Genomic DNA, 19,981 nt, shown 5'->3' on the forward strand with positions numbered 1-19,981 from the left:
ACTTTTGGAGCAGCTCGATCTAAGTTTATGTTATGTTTGTTTATTGTAAATAAATTGTTTATATGCGATTACGTTTTCGTTTCGTCTCAGCTTGTCTCCTTTTAAAATATCCCGATATCTTATTTTGTACCTTGTTACCTCTTCCCCGTATCCCCTAGACTTAACGGGGACGTAACAGTCAATCTTATTTAATCTATATTTAGCTGTCCACCTTTCAAAGGTTTTTGTTTGTTTTGATTTATAAGGCTACGGATATCTGTTTTTTTTTTTAAAAAACACCACGAGCACTGTAAATATTGATGAGGAGGATTCTCCGTAAGTTCCGAACAAGTGTTCGGCACATTGATACGTACAGGAAATCGGACATTATTGCTGTGTACAGTTTTAGAGAAATTTCAAGTTAAAAGTCCCACATTCTCACTTTTCCCATCAAAAAAATTCTCAACTTTGAGATGGAATAAAAACAAATGTTTCAATAAGTTCTGGAAAAGGAGCAAATGTGGGACTAAAGGCACTAGCTTACCTGCAAAGTAGGGACAGTTGGGACCTCTCAGACCTGTCAGATGGACACTGTAAACCGCACAAATCCACTAACTCCATTCCATCTGTCAGCAGTTCTCCTCCAGGTTTACTCGGCTCCTCACTGGGGGGGAATGTGGATGAGATCCTCGGGGCTGTAGTGCCGGACCACTGGATCCACGGCTCCAGTTCCTCCTGGACATCATCAGCGGAGTGGTGAGGCAAATGATTCAGCAATTGCAACTTACACCCACCCTGAGCCTCCAGAATCAGAAATGAGGTCTTTAGTCGTAGTTATATTTGTCATTTTATGGTGTGTATTTGTCACTAATGGAAGAGTTATCCATAATAATCTCTCCATGTCATGCTGCCTCTCTTCTCCTCTCCCCCTTTATCACTGTATTCATCACTAAAGTCATGTCTCATCATGCCTTTCACTGACTCCCTGAGGTCCTTGTGCTCTCTATTGCCCCCTGTAGGTCCCTGTGAGTCATGGCTACGCTAAGAAATTTGCAGATCACAATTCTTGAGTAAAGTGCAAGCTACTGTTCGACATCTGCTCTATAACCGCTTGACACCCATTTCTACCCCCATGACTGACATCTATATTTAGTACCACTGTTGTTATTATATACAGTACAGGTCAAAGTTTGGGGTCACTTAGAAATGTCCTTATTTTTGAAGGAAAAACACTTGAATTAAAATCATTATTTCTAATCTTGTCAATGTCTTGACTATATTTTCTATTCATTTTGAAACTCTTTTGATGAATAAAAGTGTGACGTTTAATTGAAAACACAAACACATTGTATAGGTGACCCCAAACTTTTGAATGGTAGTGTATGTATATCCATAATACGACCATTATTGTATTATAGTTGTATAAAAATAATTATTGTAGCCGTTTTATAGGGATTCAAACCCCCAATATGACAGACTTTTAACATGCTGTTGCAAGAGCAACTGCTTTATTGCACATAAGGTGCTTTGTCTAAGTATATATGTACATATTTATATACATATACTGTATATACTAATACTGTGGTTGGTATGACATTTAGAAGCTATCATTTTACGCACGTTTGTCAGCGTAATCTTATCTTAGAGTCATCCAACACTCAACGCCAACCCTTATCAGGATCAAGTTGAAACGTGTGATGTCACACATGAACGCAGTTAAAAAAAAACACAGACACAAACCAATTGCAGTTGGCAAAATGAAAGCCATTTTTATTGCATTCACACGCGTGTATGTGAAGGATTTATTTGTTTCAGATGTTTCATTTGTGGCCTTCGGGTGTTGCCTTCTGTGCTTTTGCTGCCTGGAACAGATTATGTGGTGGTCCTGGAGGAGGAAACAACTTTGCCATTGACCGAGTCCTCTGTGACCACTACAATCTTCGTCGTGGTCCTCGAAGACGAAGAACTTCCACTGCTGTGAAAGGGAAGAGAAGCGCGTCCATTAAAACCTTTATATTGATACAAGGCTTTTCACATTCTTTTAATATGGATATTTTTGTACCTTCTCTACGCCTACCTGGCACCGCCCTCTCCGTCCATCAGCCTCTTGTACTCCGCGATCTCCATCTCCAGCCGTGTCTTGATGTCGAGCAGCATCTTGTACTCTTGGCCCTGGCGCTCCATGTCGGCACGCAGCTGCATCAGCTGTTCTTCCAAGCACGTCACCTGGTTCTGGAGACCCATGAGCTGCATGGAGTACCGACTCTCTGTGTCTGCCAATGTGCCTTCCAGAGACGCTTTCTGCAAGAGGAACGAGGAGAGAGCGTGAGTGGATCGGAGGAACAGTCAAAGAACTGAGAAAACACACAAGAGTAAAGGAAGCGTCGGTAAAGAGGAGTAGGGACTTTCATTTACCATGCTGAGTTGCGATTGTAGCTCGATCTCCAGGCCTTGTACAGTGCGGCGGAGCTCAGTGAGTTCTGACTTGGATGTTTGAATACTTTCTGTACTGGCTGCCACCTCCTTGTTCAGCACCTCTGTCTGTAGTGAACATGAGAGATTAGTGTCGTACAATGAAACATTACAAAGGTGATTCATTATCACAGGTTTTTGTCCGGTCTTACCTTGGATTGGAACCACTGTTCCAGGTCTCTCTGGTTCTTGGCAGCCACTGATTCATACTGATCACGGATCTCAGCCATGATAGCGGTCAAGTCTTGCTGTGGCCCTGCGTCCACCTCTACGTTGATCTGTCCACTCATCTGGTTCCTCATGGCTGCCAGTTCCTGTTGAATAAACAGTTTGTTTTAGAGCTGGACGTGGGTTTTTTTTTTTTTTCCTGCGACTCAGTGGTTCTGTGTATGGAACTCACCTCTTCGTGGTTCTTCTTGAGGAAGATCAGCTCCTCCCTGAGGCCTTCAATCTGCATCTCCAGGTCTGATCTGGCCAGCGTCAGTTCGTCCAGTAGTCTCTTCAGACCGGCGATATCTGCCTCCACTGATTGACGCATGGCAAGCTCGTTCTCATACCTGTGAGGCGGCGAGAGGTCACAGCCTTAATATTGATGCATACATTGTAACTACACACTACCCTGCTTCTATATCTCTTCATTTTCCGTCTCTCATCCTGATGCATACTTGGTTCTGAAGTCGTCTGCTGCCAGTTTTGCATTGTCAATGGCCAGATAGATGCCTCCGTTGACACGGGTGGCGTCCTGGATCTGTGCGACAAGTAAAACAAGGTGTCATCTTACGTAATCACTACCTGTCTTTCGCTCAAGGACAAGACGATTGGATCATGCAATCATAAATATCTGGTGACAGAAGTCATGTGACATACCTTTCCCTGCAGTTCGGCAATGGTGGCCTCATATGCAGAGTAATCGCGGGAAGTTGGAGCGGTTTTGCTCTCCAGGAACTGGCGAATCTTGAGCTCCAGTTCGGCGTTGGCCTTCTCCAGACTGCGCACCTTATCCAGGTAGGTGGCCAGACGGTCGTTCAGGTTCTGCATGGTGGCCTTCTCGTTGGCCCCGATGTCCATGCTGCCCCCGTCACCACCTCCGTAGCCTGCACCACCTCCGTAGCCTGCACCACCTCCGTAGCCTGCACCTCCTCCGTAGCCTCCGCCAGAGCTGAAGCTACTAGAGCTGTAGCCTCCACCTCCTCCTCCGTAGCCACCTGCACTAGCTCTTCCTCCTCCATAACTGGCCACAGAGATTCTAGCCCCACTACCACCTGAACCTCCATACACACTTTGGGACTTGCGGGCCATGATGCCTCCACCCATTCCACCACCGTAGAGAGAGAGTCTTGACATCGTTGCGGCTGGTGCTCAGCAGACTGCACAGGTAGGTAGATCTGTTTGCCCTGGAGAGGAGATGGACTGAGATGCAGAGCTCTTGCCTCTGTCCCCTTTATATCCTGCACCAGGCTGCTGCTGCGCCTAGTATGGGTGGGATCATGCAGAGCTATTGGGGCGTTACCTAAAGTGACTGCACACACACACACACACACACACATAGACACACCCTTCAGGTCAATTTTATTCAACTGCCTGGAGGAGAATGTTGGATTAATCCTACTTTTATTCTTGCACACCTTATATGGAACGAAGAGACAGCCACACCTGTTGCATGTCTTACCTCAGGTTAGTTATTCAGTTAAATCCAGATAGTGACAGTGCTCATATGGGTGGTGTGTGTGTGTGTGTGTGTGTGTGTGTGTGTGTGTGTGTGTGTGTGTGTGTGTGTGTGTGTGTGTGTGTGTGTGTGTGTGTGTGTGTGTGTGTGTGTGTGTGTGTGTGTGTGTGTGTGTGTGTGTGTGTGTGTGTGTGTGTGTGTGTGTGTGTGTGTGTGTGTGTGTGTGTGTGTGTGTGTGTGTGTGTGTGTGTGTGTGTGTGTGTGTGTGTGTGTGTGTGTGTGTGTGTGTGTGTGTGTGTGTGTGTGTGTGTGTGTGTGTGTGTGTGTGTGTGTGTGTGTGTGTGTGTGTGTGTGTGTGTGTGTGTGTGTGTGTGTGTGTGTGTGTGTGTGTGTGTGTGTGTGTGTGTGTGTGTGTGTGTGTGTGTGTGTGTCTGTGTGTGTCTGTGTGTGTCTGTGTGTTTGAGTTTGGGCCATAATACTTGAACAAGACTGACATACTAGCAAAACCGGCTGTGATACCAAGGCAACAAGCCTGGTAAACACTGTAAAAAACGGATCAGTGTGATCAAAGGGTTGACTGTCAGGCTCTCGGATCACTTCCTCTCACACACCTGTATCTTCACTCACCAAGTTATCTTGCTTGAAATCATCTCTTAGGTGTCATTTAGTGTTATTATCAGTTTACATGTTAATCACAGTTTGGGGTTAGGTCTAGGGTTAAGGGTGAGGGTGAGGGTTAGGGCTCTCTTTCTCTTGCTTTGTGCAACCAATGTCTGCAGGATTTGAGTCACTTGATGTCAGTTGAAACCTGGCTCTCTGTTCAAGACTGGGCACAGCACTGCTGGAAAGCTGCAGGTGTGTTGCCTACATGTGCACATCGGTATGTGCATCGTGCCCAAACAAGAACAAGTTCTTCCTTGTCTGCCTTTGCTTCTCCTCTAACCGCAGTGATTCTTTCATGAAGACTTAACTTCTTTTTTTTTTTTTAAACCCACTTGATTAAATCTTTTTGCTTGTAGCTTTATTCTTGTGACATTATGTGCAGTTTATTTGCGGTCGAACCGAACAAAGAGTTGCATTAATGAACAAACGACTTCAGCAGGTTGTGCGCACACACAGCCTGGAGTAATACAAACCCGATGTGTCGTTTTTTCAGCCATTTTCCATTTTCAGGTCCCAAACTCATCTCGTGCATGTGCTAAAAAGCTATAAACTGCGTTGCAAAGTTACCGTTTAGTTTCAAACCCAATATGAGTGCGGATATTTCCGTCCACCAACCTCAACACACTGTCGAGTTTAACTGCTCCACTATCTTCTGAAATCCACTCAAAAGTGGTGCCTCCGACTATTCTGCAACGCACACACATATCGAGAAAGGTCAGCAAAACGGTAATAAAGCGTTTTTTTGTTGTGACTTTCTCTTCACTTTCCACTCACAATGTCACTTTTTAATGTTCCCTTCTCTGCAGAACATAGTCTTCACTTTCTACTCTCACACGTCCCAGCATGGGTGTGGCAGCGCTGGTGAGGTTGAAACTCGTTTATCTTATTACCCCATCCTGTCTGTTTCATTACGGACGGTTATAAGCATTCAAGCATCGGTCTCAACTCGCATGTAAATATTAATAATATATAAGAGTTTTAGATCTTTCTTGTTGTTGTTGTTGTTATTAAGACAAGGTGTGACAAGAGATTTGGTCCTGGGGGCATCTGCTCAGGGCATCACAGATGGTATGCACCCACACATTATGCTGTCAGGCAGCAGTGTTTTCAGTAAACTGATGAACGTTCCCACATTTCATTTAACCCTTAGTTATCACGCGGTACAGGCCGCGCCCTTGGTAAATTGCCGTGGGAATAATACACAACTCCTATAGGTCACATCTTCAGGCATTTTGATGCAGGGTTTGTGTGTGTGTGTGTGTGTTCTTATATATATACCAGCTCTATTGCTTTTTTCTGTCTGTCAAATTCTGTGATCATTGGAATTTGGAGCGACTTAAAGCTGGTCTTATAGCGAGCTGTCAATGAGTTTAACTCATGCAACATGTGCATGTAATGCTCAAGCAATGTCTTGAATAAACCTGGCGTAATAGACGTTTTTTTTTTCTTTAAATCAAATAGTAGGACAAACACAGGAAGGTTCCACTCCAGTATAAACAGAGCTGTGTTATTGTTCAAGTGTAAAGGTACATCACGCTAAATACTTGACACATATAGAGGAAGTTTTTTTTTTTCCTAAATCAACAAAAAGCTGCATACATATTTTCTGGATGTGTTCCAGTAAAGTGATATAGATATAATTATCCTCTATTGTCGTTATAGCATCGCTACAAACACATCTAATGGTGGCCTAAGACTTCTGCACAGTACAATATATATATTGAATATTTTAAATTAAATTAAATTTTACAAATGAAATCTGATTTTGAAAGCATTTGAGTACTAAATTGTATCTGGAGCCATATTTAATGTTTTTTTTATACAGATTGTTGCATTTATGAAATTTAAGAACGACAAAAAGAAAAATGCTGATATTTCAATGCTGCTTATACACAACCTCTCATAAATAAGGAAATAAAACACAGAATTGTGTAGACCTTGTCCTTGCATTGTTTGTGGAAAATGAATGAAATTAGAAGTAATCCACTCATAATTGAGAAAAGCTGGCCTGCATACATAAATATGTGCATCCAAAGATGGACAGGACATTTGACGTAGACATTGGATGTGAAATTTGTGGGGGTCAAGCTTTGATTTCTGCATGATCTGATGTGGTTATAAGTGAATTTACATGTGCATTCTTAATTCAGGGGACTGTTATTTGATTGAGGTGTCGAGCACGTTTTTAATTATAGTGTCTAATGCATGAAAAGTGTGTTTGATCTTTACTAAAACGCCGCGTGCCGTGTTTTGCAAACAGCGAGGCTGAGAATGCGCCTATAGTCGTGCAAATACGGGGTTGACCTTTTGCTCTGAGTGTGTCGAGTTTCAAATGATATGCACGGGGTATTTTTTCCTTTTTGCAAAAACTCAAAAGTCATTTCAGCGGGTACAATGAGAAACACAAATGAATGCACATGAGTCAGACTCATTAGTAATCGGGGCGTTGCATTTTGAGGATTAAGGAGAACAAAGGCGTGCGGGGTGATACGCAGGTTGGCAAAGCTGCAGACTGGAATAGTGTTGGAGTGAGATCGAGTGATTTCAGCAGTTTGGAGACAGTCTTAAGGATTTCTGTGTCTAAAATGTGGGGGAAACTGGAATTAACCCATAGAACACAGAGGATTTAACATGCTTTTCCCCCAAATAGTATATTTAAATGTATACAGAGGCTACAAGAATGTGCAATATCACTTTTGCAGCACAACCTCCGTTGCTGTTACTTTTTGTTATTTCTATTTTGTTGTTGTACGGCGACCTCAAGTGTCTCGAAAGGTGCCTTCAAATATAATGCATTATTATTATGTTATTATTATTATTATTATTATTATAGGCCAGGAGTCTGCAACCTGTGTGGCTCTAAGTTACTGTAACAGTGAGGAAAAAGTGGAAAATATATACAGTTTACTCCTAAACATTGGTGTTTAGACGGTTAAGTATCCTTCTTAGAGGAGCTTATACTTGATTTTGTGTACATGTGGTTCTACTTTCTCATTGTACTTCCTCACAGTACTGTGCAAAAGTCTTTACATTTGTTGTTTTAAATCGACACAGCTTCTGAGGGTTGAAGTGTCACGTTGTTTCGGTGTTTTTAGTCAGGGTGTGACTCACCCTTACGCTTGAACATGTCCCTGGCTCTCTAAGACATGAAAGGAACTCACATTGATGTTACTGGTTAAACCTGTGTTTGTTCTCATGTTGACAGTTGTTTGTTTTGTTGTAGGAGTGTGCTAGTTTGGATTAGTACCTTATTTTTTTTATTTTATTTTATTTACAAAAGTGCATGCATTTGAATATACAGCGTTCGAAAGTTTGGGGTCACCTAAAAGTCACACTTTTATTCATCAAAAGAGTTGCAAAATGAATAGAAAAATACGGTCAAGACATTGACGAGATTAGAAATAAGGTTTTTTGCTTTCGTCAAAGAACCAACAAAACTGTTTTCAGCTGTGCTAACATCATTGCACAAGGGTTTTCTAATCATCCAATAGCCTTTAGCAAACACAATGTAGCATTAGAACACTGGAGAGATGATTGCTGGAAATGTGCCTCAAGACACCAGACGGTTGCAGCTAGAATAGTCGTTTACCACATTAACAATGTATAGAGTGTGTTTCTGATTCATTTAATGTTATATTCATCGAGGAAAAAAAAGTGATTTTCCTTCAAAAACAAGGACATTTCTAAGTGACCCCAAACTTTTGAACGGCAGTTTAGAATTCAGACTCTCTAAAACTTTCTTTTTGTCTTCATAGTTTTGAGAACCTGAGCCACAAGATCAGGTCTCACAGTGTTGTGCAGATCAGCAGGGTAATGCTGACGTCCATCCATCATCCATCCATCTTGAAAGGTAGGATACAACACACTTGCACATTCACACCTCCAGCCACTTTAGTCGTGTTCCGTTAACCTCTGCATGTTTTTTGGGACTGGGAGGAAACCCGAGAACCCCGGAGAAATTCCATGCACACACACATGGGTGAACATGCAAACTCCATGCAGAAACATCTACTCACTCACTGCTAAAAATGGAAGGTTTTCTTTAGCTGTTTTAATTTTTGCACCAGCTGCAGTCAGATTGTTGGCTGATAGTCTTTGTGTTTTTCATGGCAATGCTCCATTATACTGAAAAACTGACACATGTTCAATACGTTTCCAGAAGAATCAAAATCCGTTCCAAAGGTCCATTGAAACCAATCTGCAGACTCATTGATTTATCCCCGGTATCTGTTGACTGACATCTGTTACGCAACACGTTGCATTCGTGGGTGTTTCCTACCTGTGGGAACCCTGCCAATATCAATAGATCTTTTTGACATGTTTATTTTGTCACACACTGCAAGCACTTTTCATATTAATGAGAGAGAATGCAGCAGGTCTCTTTGGACCCAAGTATGAAGTGGCTCACGGACAAAATACCTGCAGCTTACGCTGAAAAGTGGAACAGTATGTTCGAAATGCAGCGTGACTTGAGAACCAGTCGCGGGTGCCACGCTCATGTCTGAGCCGTCATAAAACAATATCTTACTCTTCTATCTTTTGTGGGTGAGGTACTGACTCACCGGCCCCATTCACTGTGATCCTCCTGCTCTTAAGTGTGTGTGTGTGTGTGTGAATGTTTTTTTTAAAATTCTATTTCAAGCTCAGACAGGTTTTTGAGACACACCCTTTGCAGAATTCATGCAACACAGACGCAGTGATATTGAGAATATACGAGCACGGATCAGTCCGGACTCAGGACTGAGCAGATTTATAGCGTATACTCTGTATGTGGCCTATGCAATAAACAAGGAGCTGCTGTTGTCTCACAACAGTGTAAATCAGTGGTGGGGGAGATTTTTAATGTCAGGATATCACCTAAAGGGGGCCCCATACAGGTTTGTTGTCAGAGTTACACTAAGTTTGGGGTCACCAATACAATTTTTCCAGGTTTTCCATTAAAAGTCACACTTTTATTCATCGAAAGAGTTGCAAGATGAATAGAAAATATAGTCAAGACATTGACAAGATTAGAAATAATGATTGTTATTCAAAATAATAATTTTGCCCTTCGTCAAAGAACCAGCAAAACTGTTTTCAGCTGTGCTAACATCATTGCACAAGAGTTTTCTAATCATCAATAGCCTTCTAATGTGATTAGCAAACACAATGTACCATTAGAACACTGGAAATGGGCCTCTATACACCTATGTACATATTCCTTTAAAAACCAGACGTTTGCAGCTAGAATAGTTGTTTACCACATTAACAATGTATACAGTGTATTTCTGATTCATTTAATGTTATATTCATTAAAAAAGAGCTTTTCCTTCAAAAATAAGGACATGTGACCCAAAACTGTGCTAGATGATGATGAGGTTCTGGACTTCTCAGACTGGCCCGCTCAAAACCACAGACAGTATGATGAAAGTTCAATCAATCGCTGTTCTGTTTTCTTCTGCAGAGCATGATGTCAGCAAGAAAATAGGCAACAAAGCATGATGCATATCAATGGACACCATGGTGATTGACATGTTTTTGTCCAATAGGTGAAAACCTGGTTGCAGAAATCTGTCAACTTCCGAATCCCAAACCACAACGCTTCAAAATCGGGGTTTGTTTTGGAACCAGGAGATACAGTCAATGGTCAAGACCAACTTACTCATTTGTAGTCGTTCTCAGTTATAACCACTGATCAGATTATGTTTATGTTATTTAATCACAGGTCTAAAAGAACCAAACCGTCTCAACTCAAACAACCCTAGGTGAGGGGAGACAGATACAACGCATGTATTTTTCAACTTGTGTTATGGCGCATTTCCAATTCTAGTACTACTTACTACAGCTCGACTCGGTTTATTTGCTTTCCTATTATGGATAGTACCTGGTACCTGGTGCTTGTTTTAGTACCTGTTCTGACGAGGTTTCAAGGCGTTCGTTCAAATGAAGGTGTCGCGTGATATCGACGCCTCGTGGCGGGTATTTGATGACGACACACCCAAAGTACCAGATTGCAGTTATTTATGCGCCTATTTTTTAAAAAAAGTTTTTTTTATTATAATAATAGTTCCCTTACACCTTTATAGCATCAGTGAAAACCCAAGATCCAGGGGAATGTGTGTTATTTGTTTCACATTAAGTCAGTTACGCACATAGTCCTGTTCAGGTTTATCCCTTGGTCTTGCTAACAATGGCTAACCTGAGATAAGTTTGTGGGTTTTTTTCCCCTGTCTTCTCAACTGGAATGCAGTCAACTTGGACATGACAACCGACATAACGCACCGTTAGGGTCAGGGTTGCTTGTGTTTTCCCAGAGGCTGTGTTTTTACAGCAATTTGTTTTCTTGAGTAGCTGTAGCTGCAGGTTAACAGGCTAACAGGCTAACAGACTGGGAAATCCATCTGCTACATTTCCAGCCCATTAGTGTTAGCGTTTGTTGCGATCCTTACTTCTTAAAACTTGGGACAGAACTTTAAATTAAACAATTGACTTAGAAAGAGGGCGAACTAAAAGATGCAAAAAAAAAAAAAGTTAGCATAAAAAAAATCCTGAATAAACTCATTAGCATTAGTGTTTGATAGATGCTTGTGTTTTCCCAGAGGCCGTGTTTTTACAGCGATTTGTTTTCTTGAGTAGCTGCAGCTGCAACCTAACAGGCTAACAGGCTAACAGGCTAACAGGCTAACAGACTAACAGGCTAACAGACTAACAGGCTAACAGACTAACAGGCTAACAGACTGGGAAATCCATCTGCTACATTTTCCATCCCTTAAGCGTTTGTTGCAATGCTTACTTTTTAAAACTTGGGACAGAACTTTACATTAAACAATTGATTTAGAAAGAGAGCGAACTAAAAGATTCAAAAAAAAGAAAAAAGGTTAGCATCAAAAAAAATCCTGAATAGACTCACTAGTTTTAGTTTGCGAAAGATGCTTGTGTTTTCCTAGAGGCTGTGATTTTACAGCGGTTTGTTTTCTTGAGTAGCTGCAGCTGCAGGCTAACAGGCTAACAAGCTAACAGGCTAACAGGCTGGGAAATCCATCTCCTACATTTTCCACCCCGTTAGCGGTAGCGTTTTTTGCGATCCTTACTTTTTTCTTTTAATTAAATTGATTTAAAAAGAGAGCGAACTAAAAGATGCAAAAAAAAAAGAGTTAGCATTAAAAAAAAAATCACTAAAAATAGTTTTAGTGTGTCATAGATGCTTTAGAATGTTATGTTGGGAGCAGCGATGTCGCCACATTGTCTGTCGCAAAGTTTTCTTTTCCTCACCACAAATTGTATTTGCATGAAACTATCTGAAGGGAAGACACAAAACAAACAGTGCGCACACACATTCTGCAGTGCCGCTCCTTCACTTGGGCGAGAGAGATCGAGACGTGACAGCAGAGCGCGGAGATCGTAACGGCGTAAATGTAGACTTTATCAACTCGGTTGCTTTGCTTCAAATACTTCTGAGTTCACGGTTACAGATCTAAAATCTCGTCAAATCCTAGTGTGGTGGTTTCAGTGTGTTGTAGTCGTAGAAGTGGGGATGTCCTAGTTCCTAGTCGGACGTTGCAACTGGAATGCTCCCTCAAGGTCGGATTTCCAAATCAGAAAGACCGGGGGGCAACCTTACAAACCAATACATAGGATTTCTGTCGTATTAGTTGATACTATTACGTGTGTGTTCAAAAGAGTGCATGGAGTGTTGTTATTGGTATTCAAACAACAACAGTTATCTACAGATATGTTGGCCTAGCACAGATATATCAGTGCACGTTGTCTGTGCAATGGGAGTAAATGCATATGGAAAGAAAGATCATTCATTTGAGTTTAATCAATGAATTACTGGTTGCGGTTATGTGCACTGTTTTTTTTTTGTTTTTTTTTTTCATCCAACCTTTTTACAGAAGACAGGTTGGGTGAGAAAAAGATGAGTTGCAGGAATGTGTGTGGAACAAAAGACAGGAAGTCCCAGTGCTGCAGTCTCTCGGGTTAAAGGCAGGCTTAAAGTAAGGGTGCAACTACATTATAATGCAGGATTAAAAAGTTGCAAACGCAAAAAGAAGATGCATCAGCGTGGAAATTCTGACAAAGTCTCGATGCTTGTGCTTTAATAGCGTCAACATATAAATAGTTATTTATGTGACGCTCCCCTGTTCCTCCATGAGGGAGAATCGCTGCTATTTTACTATCAAATAAGTTTATTTTAAGACATGAATGAAGGGGTTATGGTGACTCCAGGGAGTTTCGGTGGCTTCGGTATTGAAAAAAGAAAATGACTGGTGTCTTTGTGCTGTTTGGAAAAAATGTTTTTTGCAACTAAGTTAAAAAAAACAAAAACTGTTACTCGCTCAGTACTCGATTTAGGAGATGATCGAACTCTGGCGTGACGCTCAGCTCTTCCAGAGAAATACAAAAGTGACACCTGGTGGACATTAGTAGGAATACATTCTGGGTTCTAAACCTAAATTAATGGAGGCACACTTTGTTCAATCATGACAAAAATATCAAATTACTATACTATGTGATAAACACTACTACACTATAAGTCCTTTTGGGGTTTATTTTAAGCTGTCCACATGAAAAAAACATCTCCATCTTTGTTTCATGGCCTTTAATTGTGTTTTGGTGACATCATTTTCAGTTTGAGCATACTGAGGTGAAACAATGGTGCCTTTTTTTTTTTAAAGATCTTCCCAGCATAGAATCTGTTTTGCAGTTAACTTTAACAGACTTTTACTTGAGCTGTGTACGGGCTGAATGACCGTAACACTGTGCGTTTAGTTTCAGCTGGGGTGAGCAGGGCTGTCACTGAATGTCCTCCACCTGGGTGTCCACCGAGGAGGAGACGATCTGCCCATCGATAATCTCCTCCACGATGGTCTTCACTCGCCTCTCGATATGGGGTTTATGCACTGTGGAGGAGAAGGACAAAGACCAATGACGACAATGACAAAATGTTACACAACAACAAATCTGTGTTACAAACAGTGACTGGAGAAGGATCCTTACCCTCCACCTCTTCCACCACCTTGCTGATAACCACAGCCCTGTAGGGGAAGAGTGACAATCGTTAAAAACACACATGCTCCAGCTGTGGACTCACAGCCTCTTAAAACAAACCCTCGATCTCACCGTCTCTCGTACTGCTCTCCCTCCAGCAGCCTCCTGTACTCTGCGATCTCCATTTCCAGCCTCATCTTGATGTCCAGCAGCAGGTTGTACTCGGACCTCTGCTGCTCGAGCGACGCTCTCAGCTGCTGCAGCTCCACCTCCATCACGTTGATGGTCACCTGCAGCTGGTTGAGCTGAACGCTGTAGCGACTGTTGGCATCTTTCAAATTTTGCTGCAGGCACTGGATCTGCAGGACGTACGGTACGGAGGGCGAGCGATGAGTTTAATCTCTTAGATCCTTGGTTAAGGTCACAAAGTCAAGGCTTTAATCTAAAAGTGACAGATATTGGCATCAACAACTTACCTGAGGAGATATGGCTCGCACAAAAACCATTTTGTTCCTATTTTTATCCCACTTTTGGACAAAAAAGTCATAGTATAGTATGTTATCCAAATTTTGACCAAAAAATTATTCTATAGTATGTCGTACAAAATTTGACAACAAAAAAAATCCATAGTATGTGGTCCAAATTTTAACAAAAAAGTCTAAATGTCTTTTTAATGTCAAAATGTAGTCAAAAATTTGACAAAAAAAAGTCATACTATAGTATGTCGTACAAAATTTGACCAAAAAAAGTCATAGTATAGTATGTCGTCCAAATTTGGACAAAAAAAGTAATTCTATAGTATGTCGTCCAAAATTTGACAAAAAATAATTCTATAGTATATCCTCCAAAATTTGACCAAAAAGTCATAGTATAGTTTGTCGTCCAAATTTGGACAAAAAAGGAATTCTTTAGTATGTCGTCCAAAATTTGACAAAAAAGTTGTACTATAGTATGTCGTCCAAATTTTCACAAAAAAGTCAAAGTATAGTAAAAAAAAAACTAAATGTCTTTTTAAAGTCAAAATGTCATAAAAAATTAGATGAAAAAGGTCATACTATGGTATGTCGTCCAAAATTTGGGGAAAAAAAGGTATTAAAGTAGTAGTAGTATAGATATTTTGTGTTATTTTTGTTTTCCTTTATTCTTCTCCTTATTATAATAAATAGTATGAGTAGTAGTAGTGGCAGTACCTCTGTGACGATGCTTTCCCGATTTATTTCCAAACTCTGGTAGGTTCTCTTCAGCTCTGACAGCTGCGAGTGATATGTCTTCACCTCTGTCGTGACTATCCCGATATCTTTCTGAAGATCGTCCATCTTTACACACACATAGACAGAGAGTTTAATCACCTCGACATTGTCTTTTCACACTGCATTACTTTGGAAACCCCTCAGGCTCTCTCTCATTTCACACCTTCAGCTGGAACCATTTCTCCATGTCCTGCTTGTTCTTGACGACCACAGCTTGGTACTGCTCCCTCAGCTCCTGCAGCACAAGTGTCAGGTCCACAGACTCTGTGCTGTCCACCTCCACGTTCACAGAACCGCTCTGCTGGGCCCTCAGCAGATGCAACTCCTGCAGAACACAGAAAAGGCACATTTATTAATTATTAATTATTATTATTAATAGCAGTGGGAATAATAGACAACTCCTTATATGGACATCCTAGGGCTGTGTGTTTATAGGTCACATCTTCAGAGTTTACTAAATGTATGTTTTTTTTTCATCCTCTTATGCGTTGTTGAGTCAAAATGCTACGCACTGCATGTTTGTAGAGTGATAATTGTGCCGAAATCACATAATAGACATTTTTTGTTCATAACAACGAGCCAAGCGAACTTTGAAATTTCACAAATTCAATCCAATTTTTTAAAAAATGCGAAAAAATAGTAGTGGGAATTGTGCAGAAGTGTCAAAATAGACGGTTTTTCTCCAATGTTTTTTTTTTTTTTTACGAGGCAAGCAAACTTTGAAATTTGATGTATTTCACAAATTTAACAAATTAAATCTTTTTTTTTTTTTTTTTTTTTTAAATGTGAGGTCAGGTGTGTTTATATAGTTGGTGAAAATGGAAACAATAGGTTAGGTTGTGCTGAAATAAAGGACATAAAACACTCTAGACTCTTCGAAATAAAAGTGCTAAGTAGAACCATATAAGGTTCTTCGGCTTGTCCTCATTGGAGAACCCTTTTTGGCTCCAGGTAGAACTTTTTTTATTAAGTTTCCACCTGGAACCCTTTTGGACAGTTTCACCAAGAACCCGTTTAAAACCCTTTAATCAGGAAAGGGGTTTTAAAGGGTTCTCTGGATCAAAACGGTTCTTACTGGAACCATTAGTGTTACCAAGAACCTTTAGAAGAAGCACGTGGTTCCAGGTAGAACCTCAGCCCTTGTGGAAGGACTCTTTTGGAACCCTTATTTCTAAGAGTGTATATTGTAGATTCTTAAAGCCTCTGTTTTAATATAGTAATGGAAAACTACTCTCTGCTCTGTGTTCTAAGGGCGTAACCAGAATAGTTTCTGCGACCAACAACAGATGGCGCCATTGCACCTGACTCACCTCCTGGTGGTTGCTCTTGACGTAGGCCATTTCCTCCTTCATCCCTTCGATCTGCATCTCCAGGTCGCTGATGCCGAGGGTCAGACTGTCCCGGACGCCACGGAGACGAGTCAGATCGGCCTCCACCATCGAGCGCATGTTTATCTCCATCTCGTATCTACACACAGATGTAGGGTTATCGTGGACTACACATACTGTTATACATGGTTCAGATGGAGAGGGTAAAATAGATTTTACCGTAAAGTCGCGCAAAGGAAGTGAACCTACTTCAGTTTAAAGTCCTCAGTAGCCAGCTGAGCGTTGTCAATGTTGATGAGGACACTGTGGTTTTCTGAATGTCTCCTCGCGATCTGAAAGGAGAGAAGTTACGTTTATTCTGCTAATGACGTGAGGTACAAAAAAAATTGGTTTATGTGTCACACTTTCTGATTAAAATAGACTATTTGGCCCCTTGTTTGCTCTGAACTAGGAGTGTGAGACCTACCTTGGCCTGGAGCTCAGAGATGGTGGCAAAGTAACCAGTGAGGTCTCTGGAGATGAAGGTCCTCTTCTCGTAGTACTCTCTGATCTGCAGCTCCAGCTTCTTGTTGGCTGCCTCCAGAGAGCGAACCTGCACACACGACCACAGATCTGCTCGTCAACAACGTCTTTGTCTGACCTGACCAATTTAACCACTTTCCAGAAGATCCTCCAGACTAAGGCTGAATTCCAATTCCTTGCTTAACCCTCAATCTTAACCCTTAATCTCAAAAATGCTCTCCCTCTAGTGCAAGTGCTGTCCCGAATTCTCAGAAAAATTAAGTTGAGGGGCGAGTTTAAGGGCTGTATCGCCCTCAATATTGAGATTTTCCGAGACCACCCTTGGGAGAAAGGGCTACCCAGAATGCATTGCGTGTTTTGACATAACAAAGATGGCGGCGAAAGCAGCGAAACGAGTACGCTACAAATTAAGTATTTTCTTTGTTAATAGAGATATAAAAAATATTTAAAAAAAAACTTGTTTTATCTTAGTTTAGGCCCATGTTATGGATTACTGACGTCATTGTTGCGTAACATTTATTTTTATTTTCCGATGTGGTATTTGTATGAGTATCATCTTATAACTAACTGACAACCTAATAACTTGACTGACAAACGGATCGTAATAAATAATCGTGGCGTAAATTTCGTTCTTCTTGAGTGGAAGCAGCTTTCGCGTTATTCTGCCCCCCCACAGTCTGAAGACGTATATCTGCATTTAAGGGGTGTCCCATTTCTAAGTGACAAAATAACCCTCAACACTTGGTTTTAAGGGCCAGTAAAGATAAAGGGTTGAGCTTGAGGGTTAAGATAGGAATTGGAATTGGCCCTAAGTCTCTGGGAACATCACCATATCTTGAGAAACTCTCTTGAGGAGATTTTATGAAGTCCTTGCTGACCGGAGGAAACTGGACAAGCTATGGATAAAGAAGGTCAACTCTGTCCTCTGAGCCATCATCAAGTCATCTTTAATGTAGAAGGACACTGTGCTGCACCCTCAGCGTGTGAAGGAGCCTAACTGTCAGTAGACCACACCCACACCGTTTTTTTGGTGTCGTCGATCTTCTACCTTGTTGTGATTTTTGGCTGCAAAAATCACATTTCCCTCCAAATTCCCCTCGTGTTGGACGAATAAAGGCATCTTCTCTTAATGTATTTGTCTACATGTTTCTGAGAAGAAAATGTATCTGGTATGAAAATAATCAGTTGCAGTGTGTGTGTGTGTGTGAGACATAATAAAAAAAAGTGCTGTTCTTATTATGTCAAACAAAAGAATGAAAGCCACTTCAGGAGCAGCGATGCGTTTTCGTTATGCCAACCGACTGCATGTCAGCCGAGAGAACTCGACAAAGAGTTTTTAAAATGTGAATCAGCAGGTGCACAAGGAGGGTTTTTACTGACTTTGGTTTCTGGGTGACTGTAGGTTAAGATTTGAGTTCTGATTGACCTTGTAATATTTGCAGTGGGAATAATACACAACTCCTTATATGGACATCCTAGGGCAGTGTGTGTATAGGTTGCATATTCAGGCTTTGCTAAATGTATTTTTTTTTCGTCCTCTTAAGTGTTGCTGAGACAAAATGTTATATCGCATGGTTGTTGAGTGATAATTATGCAGAAGTCACAAAATAGACCATTTTTGTCCAATTTTTGCTTAGGGCCCCTACAGACTCTAGAATCACCTCTGCTAATGGGTTAAGTAAGGGTTGCAATAAGGGGCTAGAATATGTAGTAAATTTGCCCTCTGACCACACAATTGTGCCCTTTTTTGAACAGTTTTGATTCATTTAGCATCAATTCTTCATTCTACCTGTGTAATAATGGCACAGATGTGCAAATAATCATCATGATCGTGTTTACCTTCTCCAGGTAGGAGGCCAGGCGGTCGTTGAGGTTCTGCATGGTCACCTTCTCGTTGTTGATCACCGCGCTCTCGCTGTACGTGGCCGCTGACCCGGAGCCGTAGCCGTAGCCGGACGTCATGGAGTAGGCCTGGGAGACGCGGGTCCCGGAGCCTCCCGCGCCGCCGTACACGCTGGGCGCGCGCCCCTGCGGGGGCCCCCCGATGGAGATGCTGCGGCCCTGTCCGCCTCCGGTCATCTGCATCCCTCCTCCGCTCACGCTGGTGGCGCTGGAGATGCTGCGGGAGCTGCTGAACATGATGAGAAGATGATGATGATGAGGATGGAGGCGCAGGTGGAAGCTGATGCTGAAGAGCTGGAGACTCGAGAGCAATGGTCTGTAACCGTGAGCAGCTCCGTGTTTTATAGCACAGTGAGGGCGTCGCGTCCCGTGCCCCAACTATGTGTGGCATGCAGGTAATCTGTTTTCCCCTTCCAAGCAAAACAGGCGTGGATCAGCATTAGTGACGCTCCGTGGAAGTCAGGTATCTAGTTGAGCAGCATGACACTGATCACCAGATGAGGAAGATAATTGTTTTTTTGTGTGTGTGTGTGTGTGTGTGTGTGTGTGTCACTGTCAGTCAAACATTTCACGGAGATTCAAATCTTGTGCAACTTTACAGGTGCATTTGTTCTTTCAATGGTGACACCCCAGTTTTTCCTTTCACCGCAACCGGTCGAGGCAGATGGCCGCACATCTTTGACTCTGGTCACGTCAGACGCTTCTTGCTGTTAAAAGTGAGTTTTTTTGGGGGGATTAGGCGAATTGAATTATGTGAACTGTCTTGATACAGTGCATGTTGTGATTTGTGATATTAAATGTTTCAAAGACATTTTTTAAAATTATGTCGTTAGTGATTCAACTGTCAAACATGTATCTCCTGATAAAATAGCCAATTTATCCATTTAAAAAAAATGATTAAACAAATTAGACAAATAGACAAATTGTCTATTTTGTGATTTCTGTAATTCAGTTATCACAAAATCATTTTCTACACGCTCAACATTCTCACCCTCAGCGTCTGAAAACTGTGTGTAAAATGGTAATAAACTAAACCAAATACGCGTCAGAATGGATGGAATGAATAAAATATCACCAAGGTTTAAACTTAAAGCTGCATTCTGTAACTTTTCTTTGTTGTCAGTGATGTCCGTTTGGTCTTCATGAACATAATAGATGATTTAACTTGATTTGTTCGCTGCCTCCTCTGTCAGGCAATACTATCAGACCTGACTGAGGGAGCGTTTGCG

General features: G+C 41.6%; 2 protein-coding genes across 3 annotated transcripts; both read right to left on the minus strand.

The window, feature by feature from the left end:
- Window positions 1-1,722: 1,722 nt before the first annotated feature.
- Window positions 1,723-3,850, minus strand: krt15 (keratin 15). 2 transcript variants are annotated; one of them, XM_083905715.1, is made up of 7 exons: window positions 3,319-3,850; window positions 3,117-3,199; window positions 2,852-3,008; window positions 2,604-2,765; window positions 2,395-2,520; window positions 2,057-2,280; window positions 1,723-1,954 (listed from the first exon to the last, which is right to left on the minus strand). In XM_083905715.1, the coding sequence occupies exons 1-7, from the start codon at window positions 3,793-3,795 to the stop codon at window positions 1,852-1,854; spliced, it is 1,332 nt and encodes a 443-aa protein (XP_083761841.1). In that variant the 5' UTR covers window positions 3,796-3,850; the 3' UTR covers window positions 1,723-1,851. The 2 variants fall into 2 exon arrangements, with proteins under 2 accessions (XP_083761841.1, XP_083761842.1); XM_083905716.1 differs by having other exon boundaries at window positions 2,042-2,280.
- Window positions 3,851-13,555: 9,705 nt separating this feature from the next.
- Window positions 13,556-18,989, minus strand: LOC310940668 (keratin, type I cytoskeletal 19-like; the record flags this gene model as incomplete). The annotated part of the gene is made up of 9 exons (XM_083905657.1): window positions 13,556-13,662; window positions 13,760-13,797; window positions 13,883-14,109; window positions 14,941-15,066; window positions 15,164-15,325; window positions 16,311-16,467; window positions 16,578-16,660; window positions 16,795-16,920; window positions 18,690-18,989. 9 exons carry the CDS (start codon window positions 18,987-18,989, stop codon window positions 13,556-13,558), a joined length of 1,326 nt encoding a protein of 441 aa, XP_083761783.1.
- Window positions 18,990-19,981: the final 992 nt, after the last annotated feature.

This window comes from Microchirus variegatus, assembly GCF_963457635.1.
Source record: "Microchirus variegatus genome assembly, chromosome: 19".
Taxonomy (NCBI): Eukaryota; Metazoa; Chordata; class Actinopteri; order Pleuronectiformes; family Soleidae; genus Microchirus; species Microchirus variegatus.